Source organism: Globicephala melas, chromosome 3, assembly GCF_963455315.2.
Source record: "Globicephala melas chromosome 3, mGloMel1.2, whole genome shotgun sequence".
Lineage (NCBI taxonomy): Eukaryota > Metazoa > Chordata > Mammalia > Artiodactyla > Delphinidae > Globicephala > Globicephala melas.
This window is the reverse complement of record NC_083316.1, coordinates 77427352-77450081: the sequence shown is the minus strand read 5'-3', so window position 1 is coordinate 77450081 and position 22730 is coordinate 77427352. Positions and strand designations below refer to the sequence as shown.

Sequence of the window (22730 nt, the reverse complement as noted above, 5' to 3'; positions counted from 1 at the left end):
AGCAGTTCCTTCATGTCAGGTTCAGTAGATGAGGTGAGGTTCACAGTAGTAGAAGAACTGAACTCCTTGGCCCGGGCCATAGCTGGAAAAGCCCTGCAGCTGCTGAGGAGAGTCCAGCATTGTTCCAGGAGCCCTGGAGCCTCCTGTGGAGTTGTGGTTTAGTCCCTGGTATCTCAGTTATGCAATGGCCACAGCGGCTAAGAAAGATAGGCCTAGTAAGGCTTGTATCAAGAGTCTACCTACTTGGAGGGGCTGGAAAGATACTGATAAAGGAAGAGCAAATCCAGATGCCCGATCAGAAACAGGGAAATCTGAAGCTCTTGAATCCAACAGAAAAGCTATGTTCAGAATCTGAGTCCAGTTGTAACAGGAAGGGGATGGACAGAGGGCAAAGTCTAAAGACACAAGCTTTGACTGGCATCAGCAGACCCAAACCAAATATGAGGAAAGATAATCTAAGCAGTGAAAAGTGCAAGGAACACCTGGCTTCAAGTTCTAGGCGTATCACTAGCTATGTGACCTTAGGCAAATTAAGAGGGCTCAATTTATCATCTATAGAATGGAAGGGTCAGATCAGATCATTTTTTTTTGAACCTTTTCCCTTTACAAAATCCTCCAGCTTGAAACTGAAGGTATCAGCATATAGAGATCATCTAACATGAATTGCTGAGGTTGGTGGTAAGAGGTCCAGAGTGAAAGAAATAAGGTCCTATAAAGGCAAGTAGTTATACACACGTAGTGAAACAAGATCATGATATTTATGATTTTAGGATACAAGCTTTTAGCTCCAGGGAGCTTTTAAAAGAAAACCATCCTTAAAATCTTGTCTTCCCTACCCAACACCTATCAGACGCATGCAAATGTAACTAGCCAGACCTAGCCCATCCTTGTCTAGTGACCAGAATAGTAGAAACACCCATCTAGCTGAACAGATGTAATGTTATTTTGACCAAGAACTGAAATTTTAAAAGTGTAATCTCTGACTTCTAAAATTTCAAACCTTCTATTTCTGTATAAGGAGAAAGTGATTAAGAATGATCTAGCCTTATTAATCTCAGTTAATTCCTAATGGACTATGTATAAAGCAGGGGCTCCATGGATTGTTATGAAATACGTGGGGTCCATGAACTTCTTTGAAACTAGATGCAGAAATGTTTGGGAGTGCGTGTCTGGCATTTTGGGGGGAATGGTTTGTAGGTTCCATCAGATTCTCACACTGCTCACGATTTAAGAGACATTAAGAGTCTATGATCTCCCTGGTGCATGTAATAAGAATTTAATTCTTTTCGTTTTGATTCAATCATCAGTAAGATGGCCATAATCTATCTTAACATTCATAAACTTCCTGCCAAAGTACATACAGATTATTGGGATGTCTGTTCTCAACTGGGCAGTTTTCTTAGCTCCATTCAATTGTCTATACCCAAATGACTATTTCAGAAAATCTGAATGCCAGAATTTCTAGAAGAGTCCCTAGACAATCAAGATTGGAAGAATCATTTAACCATGTGCTTCTCCTCAAGGAACAACTATGGAGACTGAAGAACAACTCTGGGCTAAATTTATCAAGGATAATAACATTCAGTATTTATCAGCCTCTTACCATGGCCGGACACTGTGCTAACCTCTTTATATACAAGACCAACTCTAATCCTTACAACAGTCTTGTGACACAGAAATTATTAATTGCATTTTACTAAGGAAGAAACTGAGACTTAGAGAGGTTGAGAAATGTAACCAAGTTCCCACAAAAGATTCAAACTTAGGTCTGTCTGACCCCAAAGCCTGTACTACCAGCAGCTACGGGACACTGCCTCCTATAGTCCTGTGAGGGAGGGGAAAGTTCATCCCCTCAAAGAAAGAGGAGTTAAGAAGATTGAGACTGATAAACATCTTAACTCATATTTATGAGTTCTGAATAAAAGGCTCCTGTCATGCATATTACTCACTATGCTGCATTAAATATGGGACTCTGGGGAAAGGGAAGAGGAGAGGGAAGGAGAAAGAATGATTTCTGGCTCAAAGAATAGTTTCTGGGGCAAATGTACAGAGGAATACTTTCCTTCCCTAAAAGAGTGTTTCTCAAACACCAGCATACAGTCATCACCTTGGGTGTTTATTTAGTTTGCAGATTCCCGGGTCCAACGGCCAGTGATTCAGATTCAGAAGTTTCTGATATTCCAGGCAATGTTTATGCTGGTAGTTACCTTAGCCAAAATTTGAGAAACAGCTGCTATGAAGGGTTACCTTACAACTGTATTTTCCTACAATCTCACTGGGCTGTGACTGTAAAGATGCCCATTAGGATACTTAATAGGCATATCCTGGAAATATATATATATATATTATAAATAATACACAAACGCACACACACACACACACACACACACACACACACACTAAGAGACAGGAATTCCTTGGATAAATGCCTGTGGTACTATTATACTTAAGAAAGATGGCAGACAGTAACCTGTCTTTTGAGGGGAGAGCAAAGAATCAGAATAATTTTTAATAAAGAACAAAAAGTGAAGCATTGAATCCCTTCACATCTTTGGAGGTATTAAACAAACAGATGAACCAATCTTCTGTTTTCATTAAAGGTTAGAGGATGGGAAACGGACTTTCAAAGTTGCGTGAAACCTTTGGATAAATCACATCAAAGAAATCCTTGACTCAGTGGATTGTGAAATGTTGGAAAGTCTCTAGGTTAGAAAATCTTCAACATCTAGGCTTATCTAATTGTGATTAGAGGCTAACCCACGTAGCCTTTGAGATTTTTCCCCTTAGAGTTTTGTCTCCAGATTACTTTACCTACACTCTTCTAATTAGAAGCAATGCTTAATTTCAGTGTTTAATTCCAAAGCCCTTATTTTCTATAAACACAGCCTTGATTAGCAACCCAATGTAATTTTTAAAAAATTTAATTATTCTGGATGCCACTGAGGAGTGAGTTGCTAATTAACAGAGGAAGACTGTCAGGAATGAGATGCACTATTGTTAGAAGCTCCTTTTCATTTACCAAATGCACTCACTCAAATGAAAAATAGGCTTAATTTTCCTAATTGCATGACAATGAAGCCTCTTTGAATATTTTGCAAAGAATAGGTAAAAGAAAATTAAAAAACAAAATCTGCAACTAAATAAAAAACAATTCTCTAACTGTAGAAATGTAGAAAATCTGCTTTGTGTTCGATTATCATGATTATCAAGACCATGCCTCCTTACTACATATCCTCATCCCAACCTACACACACACACACACACACACACACACACACACACACACACACACACACACACACACACACACACACACACACGCCCGCACTGAGAGTCCAAGTGGGAAATTGGTGTGTTGCCCAGAGACCCCCTTGATAAGAGGCTTTTACCTAAAACTCCCTTTAAAAGACTGGAAGCAAGAATTTCAATAAAGTGCCATATAGGCCAGAACTAGTTTCCACTTTCAGAAAATAAGCCACTTCTGCTCAGCTAGTTAATTATTCCTCCGTGTGGGATGGCCAATGTGGAAACAAGATCTACAATGAAGTATGTATGGTATTGGGCAGACTGGAGCTCTGAATAATATGGAATTTTCAAGATTGTCATACTCAACCACTCATCTTATAGATGAGTCCACTCAGGCCCAGGGAGATGAAGTGCTTTGCTTAAGATCACACGGGTCTTTGGCAGTAGAATATAATTTAATGTGCCTTCTATTACTCCCTATTCTGACCCCTAATTGTCTTAATTAGTTATATGCTTGTATTCTTTCTTCCAACTCCTATTATTTTAGGTATAACATAAAACTGCCTAGACAGTTTCTTTCCAATATACATAGAAAATCATGCCCTGCCCTCAGATATTTTGATTCAGTAGGTTCAGGCCTTTATCAGTCACTCTCTGTGCTGTTTGTCAGGAGCTCAGCTGAGCAGAGAGAAAGCATATTGAGCTGCCAGGGGTCAGGGTAGCTTTAAAGCAACAGACCAAAAATGAAAGAGTTAAGCCTTTCATCACTTACTGTGATGGTAAAGGCCAGAGTCTAAAACCAGAGAAAACACTGACTCTCCCTATTCCATTTTCCCCCATGGAAAGGTGCACCAGCTGATGGTCAGGTGAAAGCATGGACATGGGGGTTGTCTCACTGTTGAGGAAGCCGCAACAGAAGGCTCTGGTAGCTTTATGGACTCTGGGGTGGGGTGGGGTGAGGGGGAAGGCTCGGAGTGGAGAAGTACTGGGTACTGAGTCAGAGTGGGGAGAAGTATCTTCGAGGTTCCTTCTCCTCCCCCATTAGGAGGCCTTGGCTGAGGGCCTGAAGAAGAGCTTTGCCCAAGGCCTCAGATAAGGAGACCTAGGCACGAAGGCGCAGGGCCTAAGAATGTAAATATGGGAAAAGCTTGATGGGGGAGGAAGGCCTGAGTCCTTGACTGCAGCTCCCTTCAGAGATGGTGATGCACGGGCTGTGCACTCAAACTGGGGTGGAGAGGACAGCTTCCCCATGAGGCCCACCAGATAGAGCCTTTGCAGCACTCATGATGAGGACTTAGATCTTAGTCAGCAACAGACTCCTCAGTGTTTAGGAATGTGTATTGCCTCTTGCTTGTCACCAGGGGTTTGTTAAACCAGTCCATGATGGGCTCTGGGGAGAAGATAGCAAGTTGAGACAGATTCCCCTGATGGTTGTTTCACAACCTAGTGGTAAGATAGAAACCTTGAAGACTCAACACTTAGACATTTATTATTTAATAAATAATGCTTGATTGGCTTGGTAGAAACAATGCAGGTCTCAAAGCTAAGGAAAAGCTTGAGATCATGAAAGACTCTAATGACTAATAGCAGTAAGTTTTAAAATTGTATTTAAGGCTAGTTAAACACTTGCACACACTCAATCATCCAACCAACCGATATTTACCAAGCATATATACCCTGCGCCTGGCATACTTCTGAGTGCTTGGTACACATCAGAGAACAAGATGGATAAAAATCTCAGCCCTTCTCCCAGCTGATTCTAGCAGGGGAGACAGACATTAATAATACACAAAACAAATGAGTTGCTCAGTATGTTAGAAGATGATAAGCACTATGAAAGAAAAAAAAAGTATAGCAAGGCAAGGGAGCTCAGGAGTATTTGGGGAGAATTGAAATCTTAAATAGGGTGATCAGGGAAGGTTTCATATTCATTATAACAGACCTGACAATCCCATGCATCTCTGATTTATCTTTATATTGCTGCTAAATTAATTTTGCCAAGACTCCTCATTATACCATTCCCTTGCTCAAAAATCCTCAATGGCTCCCCTTTACCCAAACGATAAAGTATAAGCTCCTTTTCCTGGCATTCAAGGCCCTCACCATCCGGCTCAGTACTCCAGCTCACCTCTTCCTTGCTTCAGTAAACAAGACTATTCACTGTACTCTGGTCACATCCTATCCTTCCCCTGTCAGAGATTTTGACCCATTGCCTCATCCCCTGTTCTCTCTCTTTCAACTTTTTGACATTCTACCCACCCTTTAAAAATCAACTCAAATATTTCCTCCTAGAAAAGCCATCCTAGATCTTTCCATCCCAAAAGAATTCTTTCTCTTCAAAGTTCTACAGTACATTATGCTATGAATACAGCATTCAGCAGATATATTATAGTTATTGAAAGACTTAGTTCATTTACTTGATTGTACACTTCTTAAAAACATGAACTACCTCCTTGAATATCCCCACACTATTCAGCATGGTGCCTTGTAAGAATGATCTCAAGTAGCTAAGAGCTTCTTGACACTTTTGCTATATAAAGAAAAGAGATAAAAAATATTTAAGAGTTGGGCTTCCCTGGTGGCGCAGTGGTTGAGAGTCTGCCTGCCGATGCAGGGGACATGGGTTCGTGCCCCGGTCTGGAGGATCCCACATGCCGCGGAGTGGCTGGGCCCGTGAGCCATGGCCGCTGAGCCTGCGCGTCCGGAGCCTGTGCTCCACATCGGGAGAGGCCATGACAGTGAGAGGCCTGTGTACTGCAAAAAAATTTAAAAAAAAAAAATTATATATATATATATATTTAAGAGTAGGTAGCCAGCCCATGTCTAAATCTGAGTGTTCCTAAGAAGGAAGTCAAAAGCTCAACTGTGGGTTCATAATGCTGAAAATACTAAGGCTGTTAATGAACAGCAGAAGATTGGAGGGCACAAAGGAAGTGCTGTCATTTTTAATTTTTGCTCCAGTTAAATGTAAGTACATAGGAATCAGGGGCCAAGTTCTACTTTTCTACAATGCTGAAAACCAATTTTACTCATGCTAAGATTGTAACTTATGTGGTATGAGGAGAAGTTTTCAAGACTGTATTTTAAATTATGAATGAAAGACATAACAATAGTGATACACACAAAATTTACATAAGCACAGTTGCAAAAGATACCTCATCATCTCTGAATGGAGATGATTGTTTTTAGCACTTGCTTTTGCAAGGAAACTTCTTTTTGTCCCTTAAAGATTCTTTGGGTCACTTCCTCTCCAGTCCAAATCTCACCTGGCGAGATATGCAGCACTTGGTTGTCTGGACCTCTGAGTATGACCCACTGGCCAATAACCCTGGATGGAAAAAGAATGGAGCAGGCTTGATGGTGAATAGTCGATTTGGATTCGGGTTGCTAAATGCCAAAGCTCTGGTGGATTTAGCTGATCCCAGGACCTGGAGCAGTGTGCCTGAGAAGAAGGAATGTGTTGTAAAGGACAATGACTTTGAGCCCAGGTAAGTGTCTCCAGGAATTTTAAACAAATGTGCGCCCATGGCACTATTTGAGTATGACATTTGTCACTCTGCCTAATTTTTCTCACCTACCCTTCTGAAGTAGATGGAGATGGCATTTGTCAGTGTTCCTTGTGTGTCCATGAGGAATCACAGAGATCAAAGATTTGCAAATCATGTTAACATATTTGTATTTTCCTCTCATAGCCTACCAACCCGATAGCAGTAAGTTAATGTGCACAATTGTTTTATATATCACTAAGAAAAATCATTGCCAATTAAACTATTACCAACCATCAGTTCTTTAATATTCATTCCAAATTCAAAGATGTTAAAGTTTTTTTTAATGCATCTTAGAAATGATGAAATGCAGTACTTGCCAACCAGTGTTACCCCAAACCTACTTCCAAAAGAACCTCGCTTCATGCCACAGTGCTTTGTGATTCATGACTTTCCTTCCGTGAAGGATCTTTTATCATATGGCTTTCAATTAGACTACACCTCTCCCACTACATCTAGCTACGGAAGCAGAATCTCGTATCAAGGCAACTGCAATTATACTGAAGACCCACTCACACAAAATACCCAAGGGTGGGAGGCTTGGAGGCCCTGCATTAGGGAGAGAAAATCATTTCTTAAGAGGGTATATTTCAGTATTGGACCACTTTTTGAAGGCTATAAGGCAAATCTGCTTGAATTCAATGCCATGGCAAATAGCATTGTATTTAAGTATCTGTGTCTTCCTTAACATTTTTTTCCTTTTTTCCCTTTTTATTTTATTGTGTTAAGAAGTCTTAACATGAGATCTACCCTCTTAAATTTTAAGTGTACAATACATAATTGTTAACTATAGGTACAATGTACAACTGATCTCTAGAACTTATTTATCTTGCTTAAAGTTTATGCCCAGTGATTAGGAACTCTCCATTCCCCCCACAAGCCTCAGGCAACCAACATTCCACTCTTTGATTCTATGAGTATTTTAGATTCCTCATATAAGTAGAATCATGCAATATTTATCTACCTGTGACTGGTTTATTCACTCAGCACAATGTCCTCAAGTTGTATCCATATTGTCACATAAAGCAGAATTTCCTTCTTTTTTAAAGCTAATATTCCATTGTATGTATGGAATATTACACATTCTTTATCCATTCATCTGTTGATGAATATCTAGGTTGTTTCCACATCTTGGCTACTGTGACTAATACTGCAATGAACATGGGAGTGCTAATATCTCTTTGAGATCCTGGTTTCAATTCTTGTGATAAATATCCAGAAGTGAGACTGCTGTATCATACGGCAGTTTTATTTTTTTTTAGGAAACTTCATACTGTTTTCCATAGTGGCTGTACCATTTTGCACTCCCACCAATTGTGCAAGGGCTCCAATTTCTCCACATGCTCATCAACACTTTGTCTTTTTTCTTTTTTTTAGTAATAGTCATCTGACTCTTAACAGGTGTTTTTTTTTTTTTGCGGTACGCGGGGGCCTCTCACTGTTGTGGCCTCTCCTGTTGCGGAGCACAGGCTCCGGACACGCAGGCTCAGCGGCCATAGCTCACGGGCCCAGCTGCTCCGTGGCATGTGGGATCTTCCCAGACCGGGGCATGGAACCCATGTCCCTTGCATCGGCAGGCGGAATCTCAACCACTGCGCCACCAGGGAAGCCCCTTGACAGGTGTTTTGATGTGGGTTTTGATTTGCATTTCCCTGATGATTAATGATGGTAAACATTTTTTTTTCACATACCTATTGGTCATTTGTATGTCCTCTTTGGAGAAATGTTAATTTAGGTCCTTAGTTCATTTTTGAATCAGGTTGTTGGTTTTTTTGCTATTGAGTTGTAGGAGTTCTTATATATTTTAGAGATTAACCCTTTATCAGATATTGTCTACCATTCTGCAGGTTGCCATTTCAGTTTGATTGTTTCCTTTGCTGTGCAGAGGCTTTTTAGTTTGATGTAGTCCTACTCGTTTATTTTTTTTGTGTGTGCTGCCTGTGCTTTTAATGTCATATCCATTAAATCAGTGCCAAGACCAATGTCATGAAGCTTTTTCCCTGTTTTCTTCTAGGAGTTTTACAGTTTCAGGTCTAATGGGTGGGTTTATGTCTGGGATCTCTATTCTCTTCTATTGGCTTGTATTTCTGTCTTTATGCCAGTACTATACTTTTTTCTTTTGAAGTATAGTTGATGTACAATATTATATAAGTTGCAGATGTAAAATATAGTGATTTACAATTTTTAAAGTTTATACTCCATTTATAATTATTATAAAATATTGGTTATATTCCCTGTGTTGTACAATATACCTTATAGCTTATTTTATACCTAAGAGTTTATACCTCTTAATCCCCTACCCCTGTATTGCCCCTCCACTTCCCTCTCCACACTGGTAACCACTAGTTTGTTCTCTATATCTGTGAGTCTGTTTCTTTTTTGTTATATTTACTAGTTTGTTGTGTATTTTAGATTCCACATATAAGTGATATCATACAGCATTTGTCTTTCTCTGACTTATTTCACTTAGCATAGTACTCACCAAGTCCAGCCATGTTGTTGCAAATGGCAAAATTTCATTTTTTTTTTATGGCTGGTTAGTATTCCATCGTATGTGTGTGTGTGTATCACATCGTCTTTATCCATTTATCTGTTGATAGACACTTAAGCTGCTTCCATATCTTGGCAATTATAAATAATGGTGCTATGAATACTGGGATGCATGTATCCTTTCGAATTAGTGCTTTTTTTCCTTCAGTACCATACTGTTTTGATTGCTGTAGCTTTGTATTATATTTTGAAATTAAGAAGTGTGATTCCTCCAGCTTTGATCTTCTTTCTTGGGGTTGATTTGGCTATTTATAGTCTTTTGTGGTTCCATATAAATTGTAGAATTGTTTTTTCTATTTCCAGAAAAACCTTATCATTTTCTTGTGCATTAAAATTACTTTACACCTAATCCTGAATTGGTTTCTACTCGTAATAGACAGAGACAACAAGCCTAGCTGAGTATCTCCTTAAGAGTGTTGTGTACATATTTCCATAAAATGCAAGGAAGAAGAGATACACTTTGTTCAGTGATGATTCTTTAATGTATTTAGAGCCCTGAAAGCTAATGGAGAAGTTATCATAGAAATTCCAACAAGAGCTTGTGAAGGACAAGAAAATGCTATCAAGTCACTGGAACATGTGCAATTTGAAGCAACAATTGAATATTCCCGCAGAGGAGACCTTCATGTCACCCTCACTTCTGCTGCTGGTAAATTTCAACAAAACAAAACAAAATTCAATTTCTTCTAAATTTTAAATTTTTCAGTATAAATTAAATGATTTCAAATCAATGATTGATTTTTGTTTATATATAGACCTAAGTCTTCCCATAGACACTTTCAGGTCTTAAAAAATATGTTTGTTTGGTTTTTTTTTGCATCAGAACTCTGCTCTGCTCATTCAAACTGATCCTTAGATAAGCAAAGAATGAGGCCTATTCAAATAATACCAATTAATAAACCCTTCTGAGTTATGCATTTTCAAACTGTGCTCATTATCCCAGGTCACTGATCTATCATTCATTTCTCTCAGGTAACACATTAGTGAAAATTACTCTAATAATTAAGCTGACAGATATATCAGTCTCATCCAAGGAATTAAGTGGAAAAACTGAGAATTCTGATCCATGAAAGAGAGTTGAGGAGACTAACAAATTTTCCACAATTATATGATTAAGGCATATGATACGATATATGGACAATTTGTCCTCTCCTGAAAGGTTACTAAGTCAGACAAGATCATAGATGGTAAAGAGCTTGTGAAACATAAACCATAATCCAACCAGGAGAAGCTGTCCTAATCCTTTTTCATGTTTTAGTAGGGTTCAACTGACTAAATTTAATTCCCATAAGTGATGTATGAGAAAGATGAACTATCTCTATAATGCCCTTCCAGGATATGAACTTCCTAGAGGTTTGGAGTAAGTTCTGTTAATTCTGGAATTATGCTTCCTTAATACCTTGGAATTGGCCTGAAATATTGGCAGAATGCTTTTTCATTAATGGCCCTATAGTTCATTTGACACTTTCTTTTAAAAATATTATTTATTGATCTATAGAGAACTTGGATTTGAAAATTTAGAGTAACTACTCTTACTAGTAAACTACTTTTACTAGTAGATTTTATATGACAAGAGATTAAATTATATATGGCTTTATTTTATTATGTCTATGCTACATTATAGACTCAGGCACCTATTAAATTTTCAAAACTTCCTCTTAAATTTCAAAATGATAGTTCCATTAATATGTATGTTAGGTCTTTGATGCTCTTCTTTAATGTAGTTCATAAACATAGTTCTCTGAATTCTCCTTATTCAGATAAACCTTACTCAATATATTCATCCATTATTTATTTTTCTACAATATTTATTGACAGCTTATTATATGTCAGGCAATGCACTAAGTACTGTGAATAAAAACTTTTTTATTTCCTGAGAATGTCTCCATCCTAGTATTATACTCAAAGGGAAAATTAAGAGGGCTAGTTTTACCCGGCTTCTATTTTCAGTTATCAAATGCTAAAGTGTGTCCTACTATCAGATCTGTTAGGACACTTGTTAATTTGTGATGCTTGCATGAAAACAGGAACCAGCACCGTACTGTTGGCTGAAAGAGAGCGGGATACATCTCCTAATGGCTTTAAGAATTGGGACTTCATGTCTGTTCACACATGGGGAGAGAATCCCATAGGCACTTGGACTTTGGGAATTACAGACATTGTAAGTATGAATGAAAGGATACAGAACCACAAGCTCACTTTTAAACACTCTGAAGCTCTTTTAAAGTTAGTGCATAAGAAAGGGCCCAAAGGAAATTTGATCACTCCTTATAGAGGTAAGGAGAAAGTTTAGTGTTTCAAGCTCTCCCCACTTGGCTATATAGAAAATAAATTTAAAAAAATTAGGCACCAGCCATATAAGAAGGAAGAAAATATATTTTGATACACAATGTGACAGACTGTGGGGCAAATCCAAGTATACCCATGTCATGTCAAAACACAGCCAGCCACATGACCTACTCAGCCACCAGAATCAGCTGTATTTACAACCATAGTTAAATGCTACACCAACTTTGCTATGACACTCTGCTGGGGTCATATGACAGAACTCTTAGCAATATTTACTGCAGTGGCTATTTAAAAGTAGCTTACTTGTTAGATAACATATCTTATTTAATACGACTTTTTTGGTTTTGTTTCAGTTATGAAACAAAAGCATTTCTCAGTTTTCTTTCTGTTTGCTAACACTGATTTTCTTCTATAATTGTAACACACAGTCCCAAAAATAAAGTGTCTGAGCAAAAAGCCAAATACATTTGAATTATTTATTTTTATATCATTTCTCCAGCATTTTCTATAGGTGAGCATATAAATGAGTGGTTTTTCAGGTCCAAGTTATTCTGAGATAGCAGTGTTATAAGTACCAGTAGCACCAGATTCAATGTCTAGATAACTTTTTTAAAATAAATGATTTTAAATTCCTGGAGATGTTACTTAAGTTAATAAAAATTCTACAGTCATTGTTACTTTTTTTTTCTCTGAGAATAGCTTTCATCTAAAGACTGCTAAAATTGTGATTTAGCAATGGAAGTTGTAAAAATTTCTGCTCTCATAGGGAGAACAAGAAAACATTCTTAGTTTATGGTCCTGTTCCTGACCTTGGCTTCCATTCTTTTACTCAGTTTCACCATAAGGAAACTAAGAAAATCTGTTTACCAAGATGGGACTATTTTATACCAAGTCTGCAAAATCTGATTCTATAATTTTAGATTATTTTTAAAGATATTTTAGATTTTTTTAAAAGATATTTTAGATTTCAGCATTATTTTTAACATAATTGTTGAGCCTGTGAAAATTATTACTCTTCCCATAAATATACAGCTCTTAAGGACTGCTTAATGCTGAGGGCTATTTATATTACTCTGCAGACTTTTTTTTTCCCCAATGGAATGCTTCTACAAGTTGATAATTGATAAATATAATTCTCATTATATAAGATATAGTCAACTTTTCAAGGACACACCCAGTATAGAAAAGAAGGTTCACGTAGAGAGTTCTCCTTTTTTAATTGAAGGCAATTAATCAGTTTTTAAATCTTTGAACCTGTCAACTATCTATTTTCATAGGAAGAGTGAGGCCAGTGATTTTTGTCTTTGTACCCAGAGCTCTACACATGAAATGCACAGAATTTTAAAATTAAACTATAAAATTTAGTATTTTGAAGGAGTTTATATTGCTCAGAACATACACTAAAATTATGTATGCTTACTCATTAGTCTGGAAGAATGCAAAATGAAGGAAGAATCGTGAACTGGAAGCTAATTCTGCATGGGACCTCTTCTCAACCAGAACACATGAAACAGCCCCGAGTGTACACGTCCTACAACACCGTTCAGAATGACCGAAGAGGGGTGGAGAAGATGGTGGATTCGGGGGAGGTCTGTGTGGCTCTGTTCTTACTGGCATGTTCTTTTGTGAACTGTAGTAGACAGTGTAGTGGGTGAAGCTGCCCCTAACTTTTAGGCAGGAAGTGAATCAAACATGGGTTGGCAGGGCTTCCCTGGTGGCGCAGTGGTTGAGAGTCCGCCTGCCGATACAGGAGACACGGGTTCGTGCCCCGGTCCGGGAAGATCCCACATGCCGCGGAGCGGCTGGGCCCGTGAGCCATGGCCGCTGAGCCTGCGCGTCCGGAGCCTGTGCTCCGCAACGGGAGAGGCCACAGCAGTGAGAGGCCCGCGCACCGCAAAAAAAAAAAAAAACACAAAAAAACATGGGTTGGGAGGAAAGGGAGTAGGAGTAAACTGTTTAGTTTCCATAGGAAATTGTTTCATTCATTTATTCTTTTATCCGAAAGTTAGAAATTAAAATGAATGAATTCAAAATTATTCAGTTCTCTAACATGAATTTTCTCCATTTATAACAATATCAAATTTTAAAGAGAGCTGTCTTTTTGTATGATCACGTATAGCTAACATTTGTATTGCACCTAGTTTGTAAGCATTTTTCACATTGTCTCATTTAACGAATAATCCTTGTAACCTAGAAAGGAGAGACCTCAATATATCCATTTTACAGAAAGAAGACCAAGGCTCAACTGATCAAATCATGCAGGCTTCTCTTTACTAATTCCTTAACTGACACTTCTTGGCAACTCCAAGGGGAGCTATAGAATCACAGTTTCTCTCAGAAAGTTGCCAAGGAAAGCTCAAGTCAGTCAGTTACGTTCCTAGGTCTCAGCCTACTGAGGCTGCTGGCTTCTCCCTTATCAGATGGTGGGCAGAAAACACATTTTCTTTATCTCTGTATCCCCCAGGCCTCTAGCACAGTGCCTCAGAGGTAGTAGGTAGGTTATCAGAATTCCCAGAATGTCCTTTCCTGAATAGGTCTGGCTCTGTGACAGGTGTTTTGGAAGGTACAAAGACATTATTTATTCAAGAAATTTATAAACTAGCTGTGAGAAGGCCTCAGCTCATATTATGGCCCGTTTACATTCTGCAGAATAGCTTTCCTCTGGGACTCCACCTTGGAGGCCTCCTCTTCCCAATTCTGGAGGCAGGTGGACCTTGTGGGTATTTCTTCCTCCAAGATTCCTTAAGGGGTATTAACAGGACCATTTGGCTGTTAAAATACTGAAATGCTTCCACAACGTTGACAAAGAGCCGCTTCTCTGATTTCTCCAGTTCCCCCCTTCCCCGCCCACCACCCCAATCTCTTCCCAGGCCCCTTCTGACAACTCAGAGGCTGAAAGTGCAGCTCCTGACAGAGCAAGAGGCCTCTAGAAAGCTATTCCCACATGACAGCACTGTTGGCGCCTCTGTACGAGTTATTACCTACATTATTATCAGCTCCTTCCCAAAACATGGGTGGGAGGAAAGGGAGTGGGAGTGGTAAACTGCTTCTTTTCCATAGGATGAAACCCTACTATCTTTTTTTTGCGGTACGCGGGCCTCTCACTGTTGTGGCCTCTCCCGTTGTGGAGCACAGGCTCCGGACGCGCAGGCTCAGCGTCCACGGCTCACGGGCCCAGCCGCTCCGCGGCATGTGGCATCTTCCCGGACCGGGGCACGAACCCGTGTCCCCTGCATCGGCAGGCGGACTCTCAACCACTGTGCCACCAGGGAAGCCCCCTACTATCTTTTAAAATTTATTTTTTCATCCAGAATTCAGACATTAAAATTAATGAATTCAATATTGTTAAATTCCCTAACATGAATTCTACTACAGCAGGCTGACAAGTGAAGGAGACCGATAGGTATGAGCGCTTACATACATCATCTGGTTCAGTCTTCAACACCACCAGAAATGGAGGGATTCTTATTGCCATCTTACAGGAGAAGTTCATGGAGTTTAAAAAGGTGCCAAAGGTGCCTCAGTAAATGAGAAAATGAGGATTGAACTCCGAGATAGTGTGATTCCAAGCCTTGTGCTCTCTCTGCTCCCCAGACTGCCTCTCGAGGGGCAGGCAGTGGGCGTGTGCTGCAGCTGGCTTGCCTGCTCCTGAATAATGAGCCTTCTCCCCTTTGCCGGTGGCTTTCTGTGTTTCAGGAGCAGCCCACACAAGAGAACCTGAATGAGAATCCTCTGGCATCCAAAAGCCCCAGCAGCAGCGGTGTGGGGGGCAGAAGGGATGAGCTGGCAGAGGGAGCCCCTTCTGAGGCCATGCTACAACTCCTACAAAGCGCTTTCAGCAAAAACTCACCCCCAAAGCAATCACCAAAGAAGTCTCCAAGTGCAAAGCTCAACATCCCTTACGAAAATTTCTATGAAGCCCTGGAAAGGCTGAACAAACCTTCCCAGCTTAAAGACTCTGAGGATAGTCTGTATAATGACTATGTTGATGTTTTCTATAACACGAAACCTTATAAGCACAGGGATGACCGGCTGCTGCAAGCTCTGGTGGACATTCTGAGGAAGGAAAATTAAAATGAGTGGTGGCCCTAAGTTGGAAATAGTCATGCTTTTTCCTTCCCGTTAGATATTGCCTGTGTCTGAAGTGGTTGTTTTGTCATTGATTCTTCTGCTTGTAATATCCTTTGCGGTACTTTTTCTTTTTCTCCCCAACCTGGATAGTTGAAAGCTCTGAGCTCAAGCAGTAAATCCAACTTCCTGAATTGATTATAGCTCTTTCAAAACACATCTTCCCTGCCTGCACAAGTCAAATGTTTTGTTCTTTCTGGAGCCACGGTTCAGACGTGGTCCTCATACCACATGAGAATGCCTCCTCAAGCCTCCCATTTCATGTCTGAAAAGAAAAGGCATCACCTGGGCAACAGTTAATTTGAAAAAGTAATCTGCAAAAAATGAGAGGAAGGAAAACTATTCTTAACAGCTTGTCCTCTGTCTTTGCCATGCGGTGATTCAAATTTTGATGCCAAAGAAGGGTTTGGAAAGTCTCTAATGAAGGAGTTCACAATCAGACTCACACCCTGGGTCTTTCTACTCCAAAGTACTGCTCATTCAGGAAGTGGCCATTAGATCATCCTGGGGAAAGGCTGGGTTATTTAGATCCAGAAATAGGCCTCAAACCCTGCATTTTCTGGGTTGAGCAGTTTTAGAGCATTTTTCTTTGCTTGGCTTGGTGTACCATGGAGAGGCCTCCATGGATCTAAAGGTGACTGTGACTCGTGCTGTGAGCTCTGGCCTTCCTCTCTTCCTCATTACCTTCTCCTTTCTCAGCCACAAACTAAATACTGAGAGAGCTACTGATACCACTTTCTTAGAACAAACTTATACTCGGGACTTGGCAAATTCCTAATCATAATGTTTTTAATAGTCATAATAGGAAACCACTCATAACATGGAAAACCAATAACAGGAAATTATTCATAATAAGGAGAGCCAGTGGGAGGTTTCATTTGCTTTTTAAATTATGTTCATTAGAGCAGATTTTTCTGGATCTTTGAAACTGAGTGTTTATTCCTTGACGTTAAAGGCCCTTCTCCAGTCTTATAGATGATAGTATCCAAATTCTCACCAAACTGTTTCCAAGCTTCAACTCAGAGGACACAAGCTGGCAGCCCAAAGGCTAGATTTTGTTTGGCCTGTTAAATGTTTTAAATATGTGAGTGATTATTGAAAATATGAGATTTCACATAAAACCTAATTCTCAGACCCATCTTCCCTCATCGCAACAGTTGGCTGGAGCTGAGTAGCAGCTGCCCAGCTAGACTTGAACACATGCCCCCATGATACCCTGTTCCGTGCTGCTTATCACGGGCACCTTACAGGTCAGCATTCAATAGGCATTTGATTTTACCCTTTCCTGCACTAATGAACATGTACAAAGTGTAAATGCATTAGGAAAGAAATATCCCCAACTTCTTTCTGTATGATAATCCATAATTATAAGAATCTGTCATGATCTAATTTATAGGCCAAAAAAAAAAAAAAAATGGTATTTGAGACCCCTGAAAGTAGCTCTGAAATACTGTTTGACTTATGTGTTTAATCTCACCTTACCCAGATGCTCATTTATACTAATTCATTAACTGCCAATCCCCTCACTTTCCACTCCCTATATGCTCACAAAGCTTCCTGTCACCTACAATACTGGCATTCTCCCACTGAATTTGCTGTTTGCAATTCTTCCATGAAGTCTGAACTTCATAAGGCCACACATGCACTGGACCAGGAAGAGAACTACATTGAACTAGATCAGGAAAAGAACCCTAGAGTCTGTCACTTGCTTTAAAGTGTGTTTGGTAAGACAAACTTTCACCCCCAATTCTACCATTTGAATTTGTGCAGAATGAGGGTATTTCCAGAGCAATACCCATGATGCATGTAGGATGTTCTCCTGAAAGAACTGCAGTATCACTCTGTCCTTGGAAGTATCACGTGTTTGATACATAGTGTTAGATAGAATTTTGAAAATTTCTGCACAAGAAAAAGTATTAAATAAAGCTGAAAAGTACCAGAGAGTTGTTAGATCAATTTTCAACTAAAAAAATAAAGCTAAGGCCCAGAGAGGCCAATAAACAGTAAAAAATGAAAACTCATCCTATCCCCATTCCTAACCTAGTGCTAATTGTATGAAGCTTTCTTTTTCATTCTTCTGACAGTATCTTTTCCTGGTTAAAACCCCAACCAACCATTGGATTGTAGCCAAAGGTTCAATCAAGAGAAGCTTTAATGTTTAAATAAAGTCATGTTTGAATGTTTCCAACCTGGAATATACTGTTCAGACATAAAATATTTTTGTCAGTCTTTCTTAGTGCCTGTGTGGATTTTTGTGAAAATGTAGAAAAGGAAACTTATATAATATTTCCCTCAGAATTTTAAACTATATTTTCTTTACAGGTATTTATAATGCTTTACCAAATGCTTTTATCAAACAGAATTTTAAAAGGCATAATAAATTATATCAAAAACCAAAATTTTCCTGAGAATAAGAGAGTTTCATCCAATAAAATATTTTTGAAAGGCATGTTCCTCTGTCAGTGAAAACAAAAAGTATAATATATATGTGTTGTGGTATTAAAAATGACATTTGTCTAGTAGCCTAATACAATGTGTAGCTGAGTTTAACATGTATGGTTTTAGCATTTTTAAAGGAACTCCCACATTATATACTTGATGTATTAACTAGAATATGTACAATATGCTTATAAATCAAAAGAATAAATGGTTTCTCACAAAGTCAAAAAAAAAAAGCTTATGTTTCCAACAAAAACAGGACCTCCTTCTCTTACTTATTATATTTCCCAAATGAACCGTAAAAAGGAAAAGGTGAAGGTTTACATTAAGAAGTTAAATGGGCTTTCTTTCCTTTTTTATTAATTATTCTTCTTTATTTTTTGGCTTCACCACAGGGCATGTGGGATCTTAGTTCCCCAACCAGGGATTGAACCCAAGCCCCCTGCAGTGGAAGCATAGAGTCTCAACCACTAGACCACCAGGGAAGTCCCTAAATGGGCTTTCTTGAAGGTAATTTAAGAATCTGCTTAAATAGGTATATTTCATTTTCCTTTATAGCCCCGTCTTTCACTGTGTGAATTGTATGATTGAGCGTTAACTAAAGTGTTGAGGGAAAAACAGAAAACAAAAAACCCGAACTACAGGGACTGCATGTGAGAGAAGTCATTTGCAACAGTTCACTAATCATGACATTGTTTATAGGCCAGATTACAGCAACTAAGCATTAACTCCCTCCCAGAGGGCCCCTCATTAGAAGCCCCCAATTCCTAACTCTGATCTCCTATTCTCAGGCCCATTTTTCTCTCCTGCTTCAAACCTTCATTCCAGGAATTTCCATCCACCATTGCAGAATCTGACCTCTTCCTACTGGGAGGTGGGAGGGGGAGTGTTGGTTTTCCCCCAAACCCCATTCCTTCCCCCTAAGTTATAAATACTCAGTAAAACTAAAATAATTTTTCAAGAATTCCAGAGGATTGTTCAACTGGCTTTTGTCCTCCATATCCAGCCACCTTCAAAGTCTTCCCACCAGGAGGGTTGAAGATATATCTCTGTTTTCTTTTGAATGCCCATTTGGTAACTATTGGACTAACCATGTGCAGGTTGTGAGTACAAACACAAATACACACACATGACTCAAGGACAGACATTAATTCTTAAATATAAATTTAAACCCATAAGCAGGAAGAGCAATGTTTTCCTAACTGCCTCATAATTTTACAAGGCTATGTAGCACTAACACACACGATGATGATGATTATTCACTCTACTCCTTCTGCCCCAGTGGACAGAGTGTACTTTCCTGGCCTACGGATGCTAAGCTTGATCTGCTTTGGTCAACGAAATATTAGTGAACGTGGTGCAAATAAGGGCCCTAAATCTGCTCGCGGTTTGGCTTGGCGCTTACTTTTCGGTGGTTCCGTGCTATGAGAAGAGTATGTTCCTGGGAGCTATTGCCCCTTCAGCCTGTTTCCGGAACAGATATATATGGAGCAGATCCACATTCTGGAACAAACCCCAGCCATCTCACAGCATGAACCAGAGCTGTCCAGATGAGTGCAGCCTAAATAAACTGAACTCGTCACCTTGGCAAGTTGAATTGAGAATAAATGCTGGTTGTAAGCAACTGAGTCTTCAGGTAGTTGATTACACAGCCTTACTATATCAACAAAACTCATAAAAGTTCCATTTGTTCATTCCACTACCAATACCATCCCTTTCAAATTGTGCCTTCTTGAGCCTAGAGTACAAAAAAGAGCCAGTATTAAACCATGCACCTCTTAATGCTGATCCAATAGATAAACAAAAACCCTGCCCAAGCTTAGTTCTACCTGGAAGCAGAGCCTCAGATAATAAACAACTGCATACAGGTAGTCATTTAGGAGGTAATAGCCAAGAGCAAAAATGACTCTCACATAACTCTCAAGGAGCATGGAGTAACATTGATCAGCACAAGACTTCCCAAAGACTAGAATTGACGTTTCAGCTGACAATGGCATTGGTAGAAGGTAGCTCAGAGCAGACACCTATGCTCCCCTCTCTCCCCCGTCCCTACCCCATTCAATGCCTTCATGGTCCACCAGCCGCTCTCAGAAGCAACCCCAGCATAAGGGAAGAAAACTTGATTGGCTGAGATCAAGTTGACACCACTTATTAGAAACGCAACTTTCAACATAAACAAAGTTCTGTTACAAAAAAATAATGAAGTAACTTTTGCTCACTTGGGTTTTGGCTTGCAATTTGTACATCTATACAATTTGTGTTGCCTGTATATTGCTACATATAGATATTAGGTAAGCACTAATCTATCATCAGTGTATGCGCAAAGAGGTGACTATGGTCATTATGTGTCCACCATTCTCAGGGCATGTGCAAGGGAGGCAAAAATCACTTTCTATATGGGACCTCTATCATGTGTGCTCCTTCCAGACAACTTGCTTGGAACTCCATAAAGGACATTCACTCTCATCCACACCCACATACCCTCCACCTCCATAGAAGCCCATATTGTAGGTATTTTCACTGAATATTTACCTGGGGAAGGGGCCACAGTCTCAAAAAGGGTCTTCTTCATAGGAGAAGGTAGGGGGAAACATTCTCAGGTCTGCTCCTACAGGGCTGTCATGACTATTCCCTTCCATCGTCAGTTCCTTTATCCCTGGCCCTAGTAGCCCTAACAGCAGATGGTTTATAACTCTAGATGCTGCTTTGATGTGAGGAGAGTAGCCTCTATATCTGGTTCTGCCTTAAATCCTTTAGAGTTACTACTGGCATCATCATTATTAAAGGGCAAGAAAAGTCTGAAAATGCAACAGCAACAGCTAAAGGTATAGGTTCTTGAGTCAGCCACAAGTAAATTTGAATTCTGGCTCTACAATGTCCCAGCTGTGTGCCCTTGAGAAGGTTACTTCACCTCTCTGGGTCTTGTTTCTTCATGTATGACAATGAAGTCTACTGCTCATAGGTTCACTGTTAGAATTAAATAAGATAATGGAGATAAATAATTCAGTATGGTTCTTGACCTAATAAATATTCAATAAATTTTAGTTTTTATAATTAGTGAGACTGCTACTCTTATTATTACTATGGTGCTGTGAAAACAAAATGGACATTAAAGCCAAATAGATTTCAATATGCAGCTCTTACCTACAAATTCAAGACAGGAGAAAAAATTAGAATCAATCAAGAAGATGGGCTAGAGCGGGAAGACGGCGGAAGAGTAAGACGCGGAGATCACCTTCCTCCCCACAGATACATCAGAAATACACCTACACGTGGAACAACTCCTACAGAACACCCACTGAACGCTGGCAGAAGACATCAGACCTCCCAAAAGGCAAGAAACCCCCCCACGTACCTGGGTAGGGCAAAAGAAAAAAGAATAAATAGAGACGAAAGGATAGGGACGGGACCTGCACCAGTGGGAGGGAACTGTGAAGGAGTGGGAGGGAACTGTGAAGGTTTCCACACACTAAGAAGCCCCTTCGCGGGCAGAGACTGCGGGTGGCGAAGGGAGAAAGCTTCGGAGTCACGGAGGAGAGCGCAGCAACAGGGATGCAGAGGGCAAAGCAGAGAGATTCCCGCACAGAGGATCAATGCCGACCAGCACTCACCAGCCCGAGAGGTTTGTCTGCTCACCCGCCGGGCGGGCGGGGCTGGGAGCTGAGTCTCAGGCTTCGGTCAGAGCGCCGGGAGAGGACTGGGGTTGGTGGCGTGAACACAGCCTGCAGGGGGTTAGTGCACCACGGCTAGCCGGGAGGGAGTCCGGGGAGAAGTCTGGACCTGCCAAAGAGGCAAGAGACTTTTTCTTCCCTCTTTGTTTCCCGGTGCACGAGGAGAGGGGATTAAGAGCCCTGCTTAAAGGAGCTCCTGAGACGGGCAGGAGCCGCGGCTAACAGGGCAGATCCCAGAGACTGGCGTGAGACGCTAAGGCTGCTGCTGCCGCCACCAAGAAGCCTGTGTGCGAGCACAAGTCACTATACACACCTCCCCTCCCGGGAGCCTGTGCAGCCCGCCACTGCCAGGGTCCCAGGATCCAGGGACAACTTCCCCGGGAGAACGCACGGCTGGCCTCAGGCTGGTGCAACGTCACACCGGCCTCTGCCTCTGCAGGCCCGCCCCGCATCCGCATCCCTCCCTCCCCTCGGCCTCAGTGAGCCAGAGTCCCCTAATCAGCTGCTCCTTTAACCCTGTCCTGTCTGAGCAAAGAACAGACGCCCTCAGGCGACCTACATGCAGAGGCGGGTCCAAATCCAAAGCTGAACTCAGGGAGCTGTGAGAACAAAGAAGAGAAAGGGAAATCTCTCCCAGCAGCCTCAGAAGCAGTGGATTAAAGCTCCACAATCAACCTGATGTACCGTGAACCTGTGGAATACCTGAATAGACAATGAATCATCCCAAATTGAGGAGGTGGACTTTGAGAGCAAGATTTATGACTTTTTCCCCTTTTCCTCTTTTTGAGTATGTATGTGTATACTTCTGTGTGAGATTTTGTCTGTATAGCTTTGCTTTCACCATTTGTCCTAGGGTTCTGTC

The 22730-nt window shown here is 40.4% G+C and overlaps 1 protein-coding gene across 3 annotated transcripts in view; it reads left to right on the top strand.

The window, feature by feature from the left end:
• The window catches only part of PCSK1 (proprotein convertase subtilisin/kexin type 1), a 43327-nt gene extending 24887 nt beyond the window's left edge, over nt 1–18440 (top strand). For 2 of the 3 annotated variants that reach the window (XM_060296029.1, XM_030848191.2), the window contains 5 exons: nt 6501–6734; nt 9833–9990; nt 11369–11502; nt 13058–13219; nt 15327–18440. In XM_060296029.1, the coding sequence (XP_060152012.1) occupies nt 6501–6734; nt 9833–9990; nt 11369–11502; nt 13058–13219; nt 15327–15704 (1066 nt within the window). In that variant the 3' untranslated portion in view covers nt 15705–18440. The remainder of the gene's footprint in view (nt 1–6500; nt 6735–9832; nt 9991–11368; nt 11503–13057; nt 13220–15326) is intronic. The other variant, XM_060296030.1, reaches the window with a different exon arrangement.
• The last annotated feature ends 4290 nt before the right edge of the window (nt 18441–22730 follow it).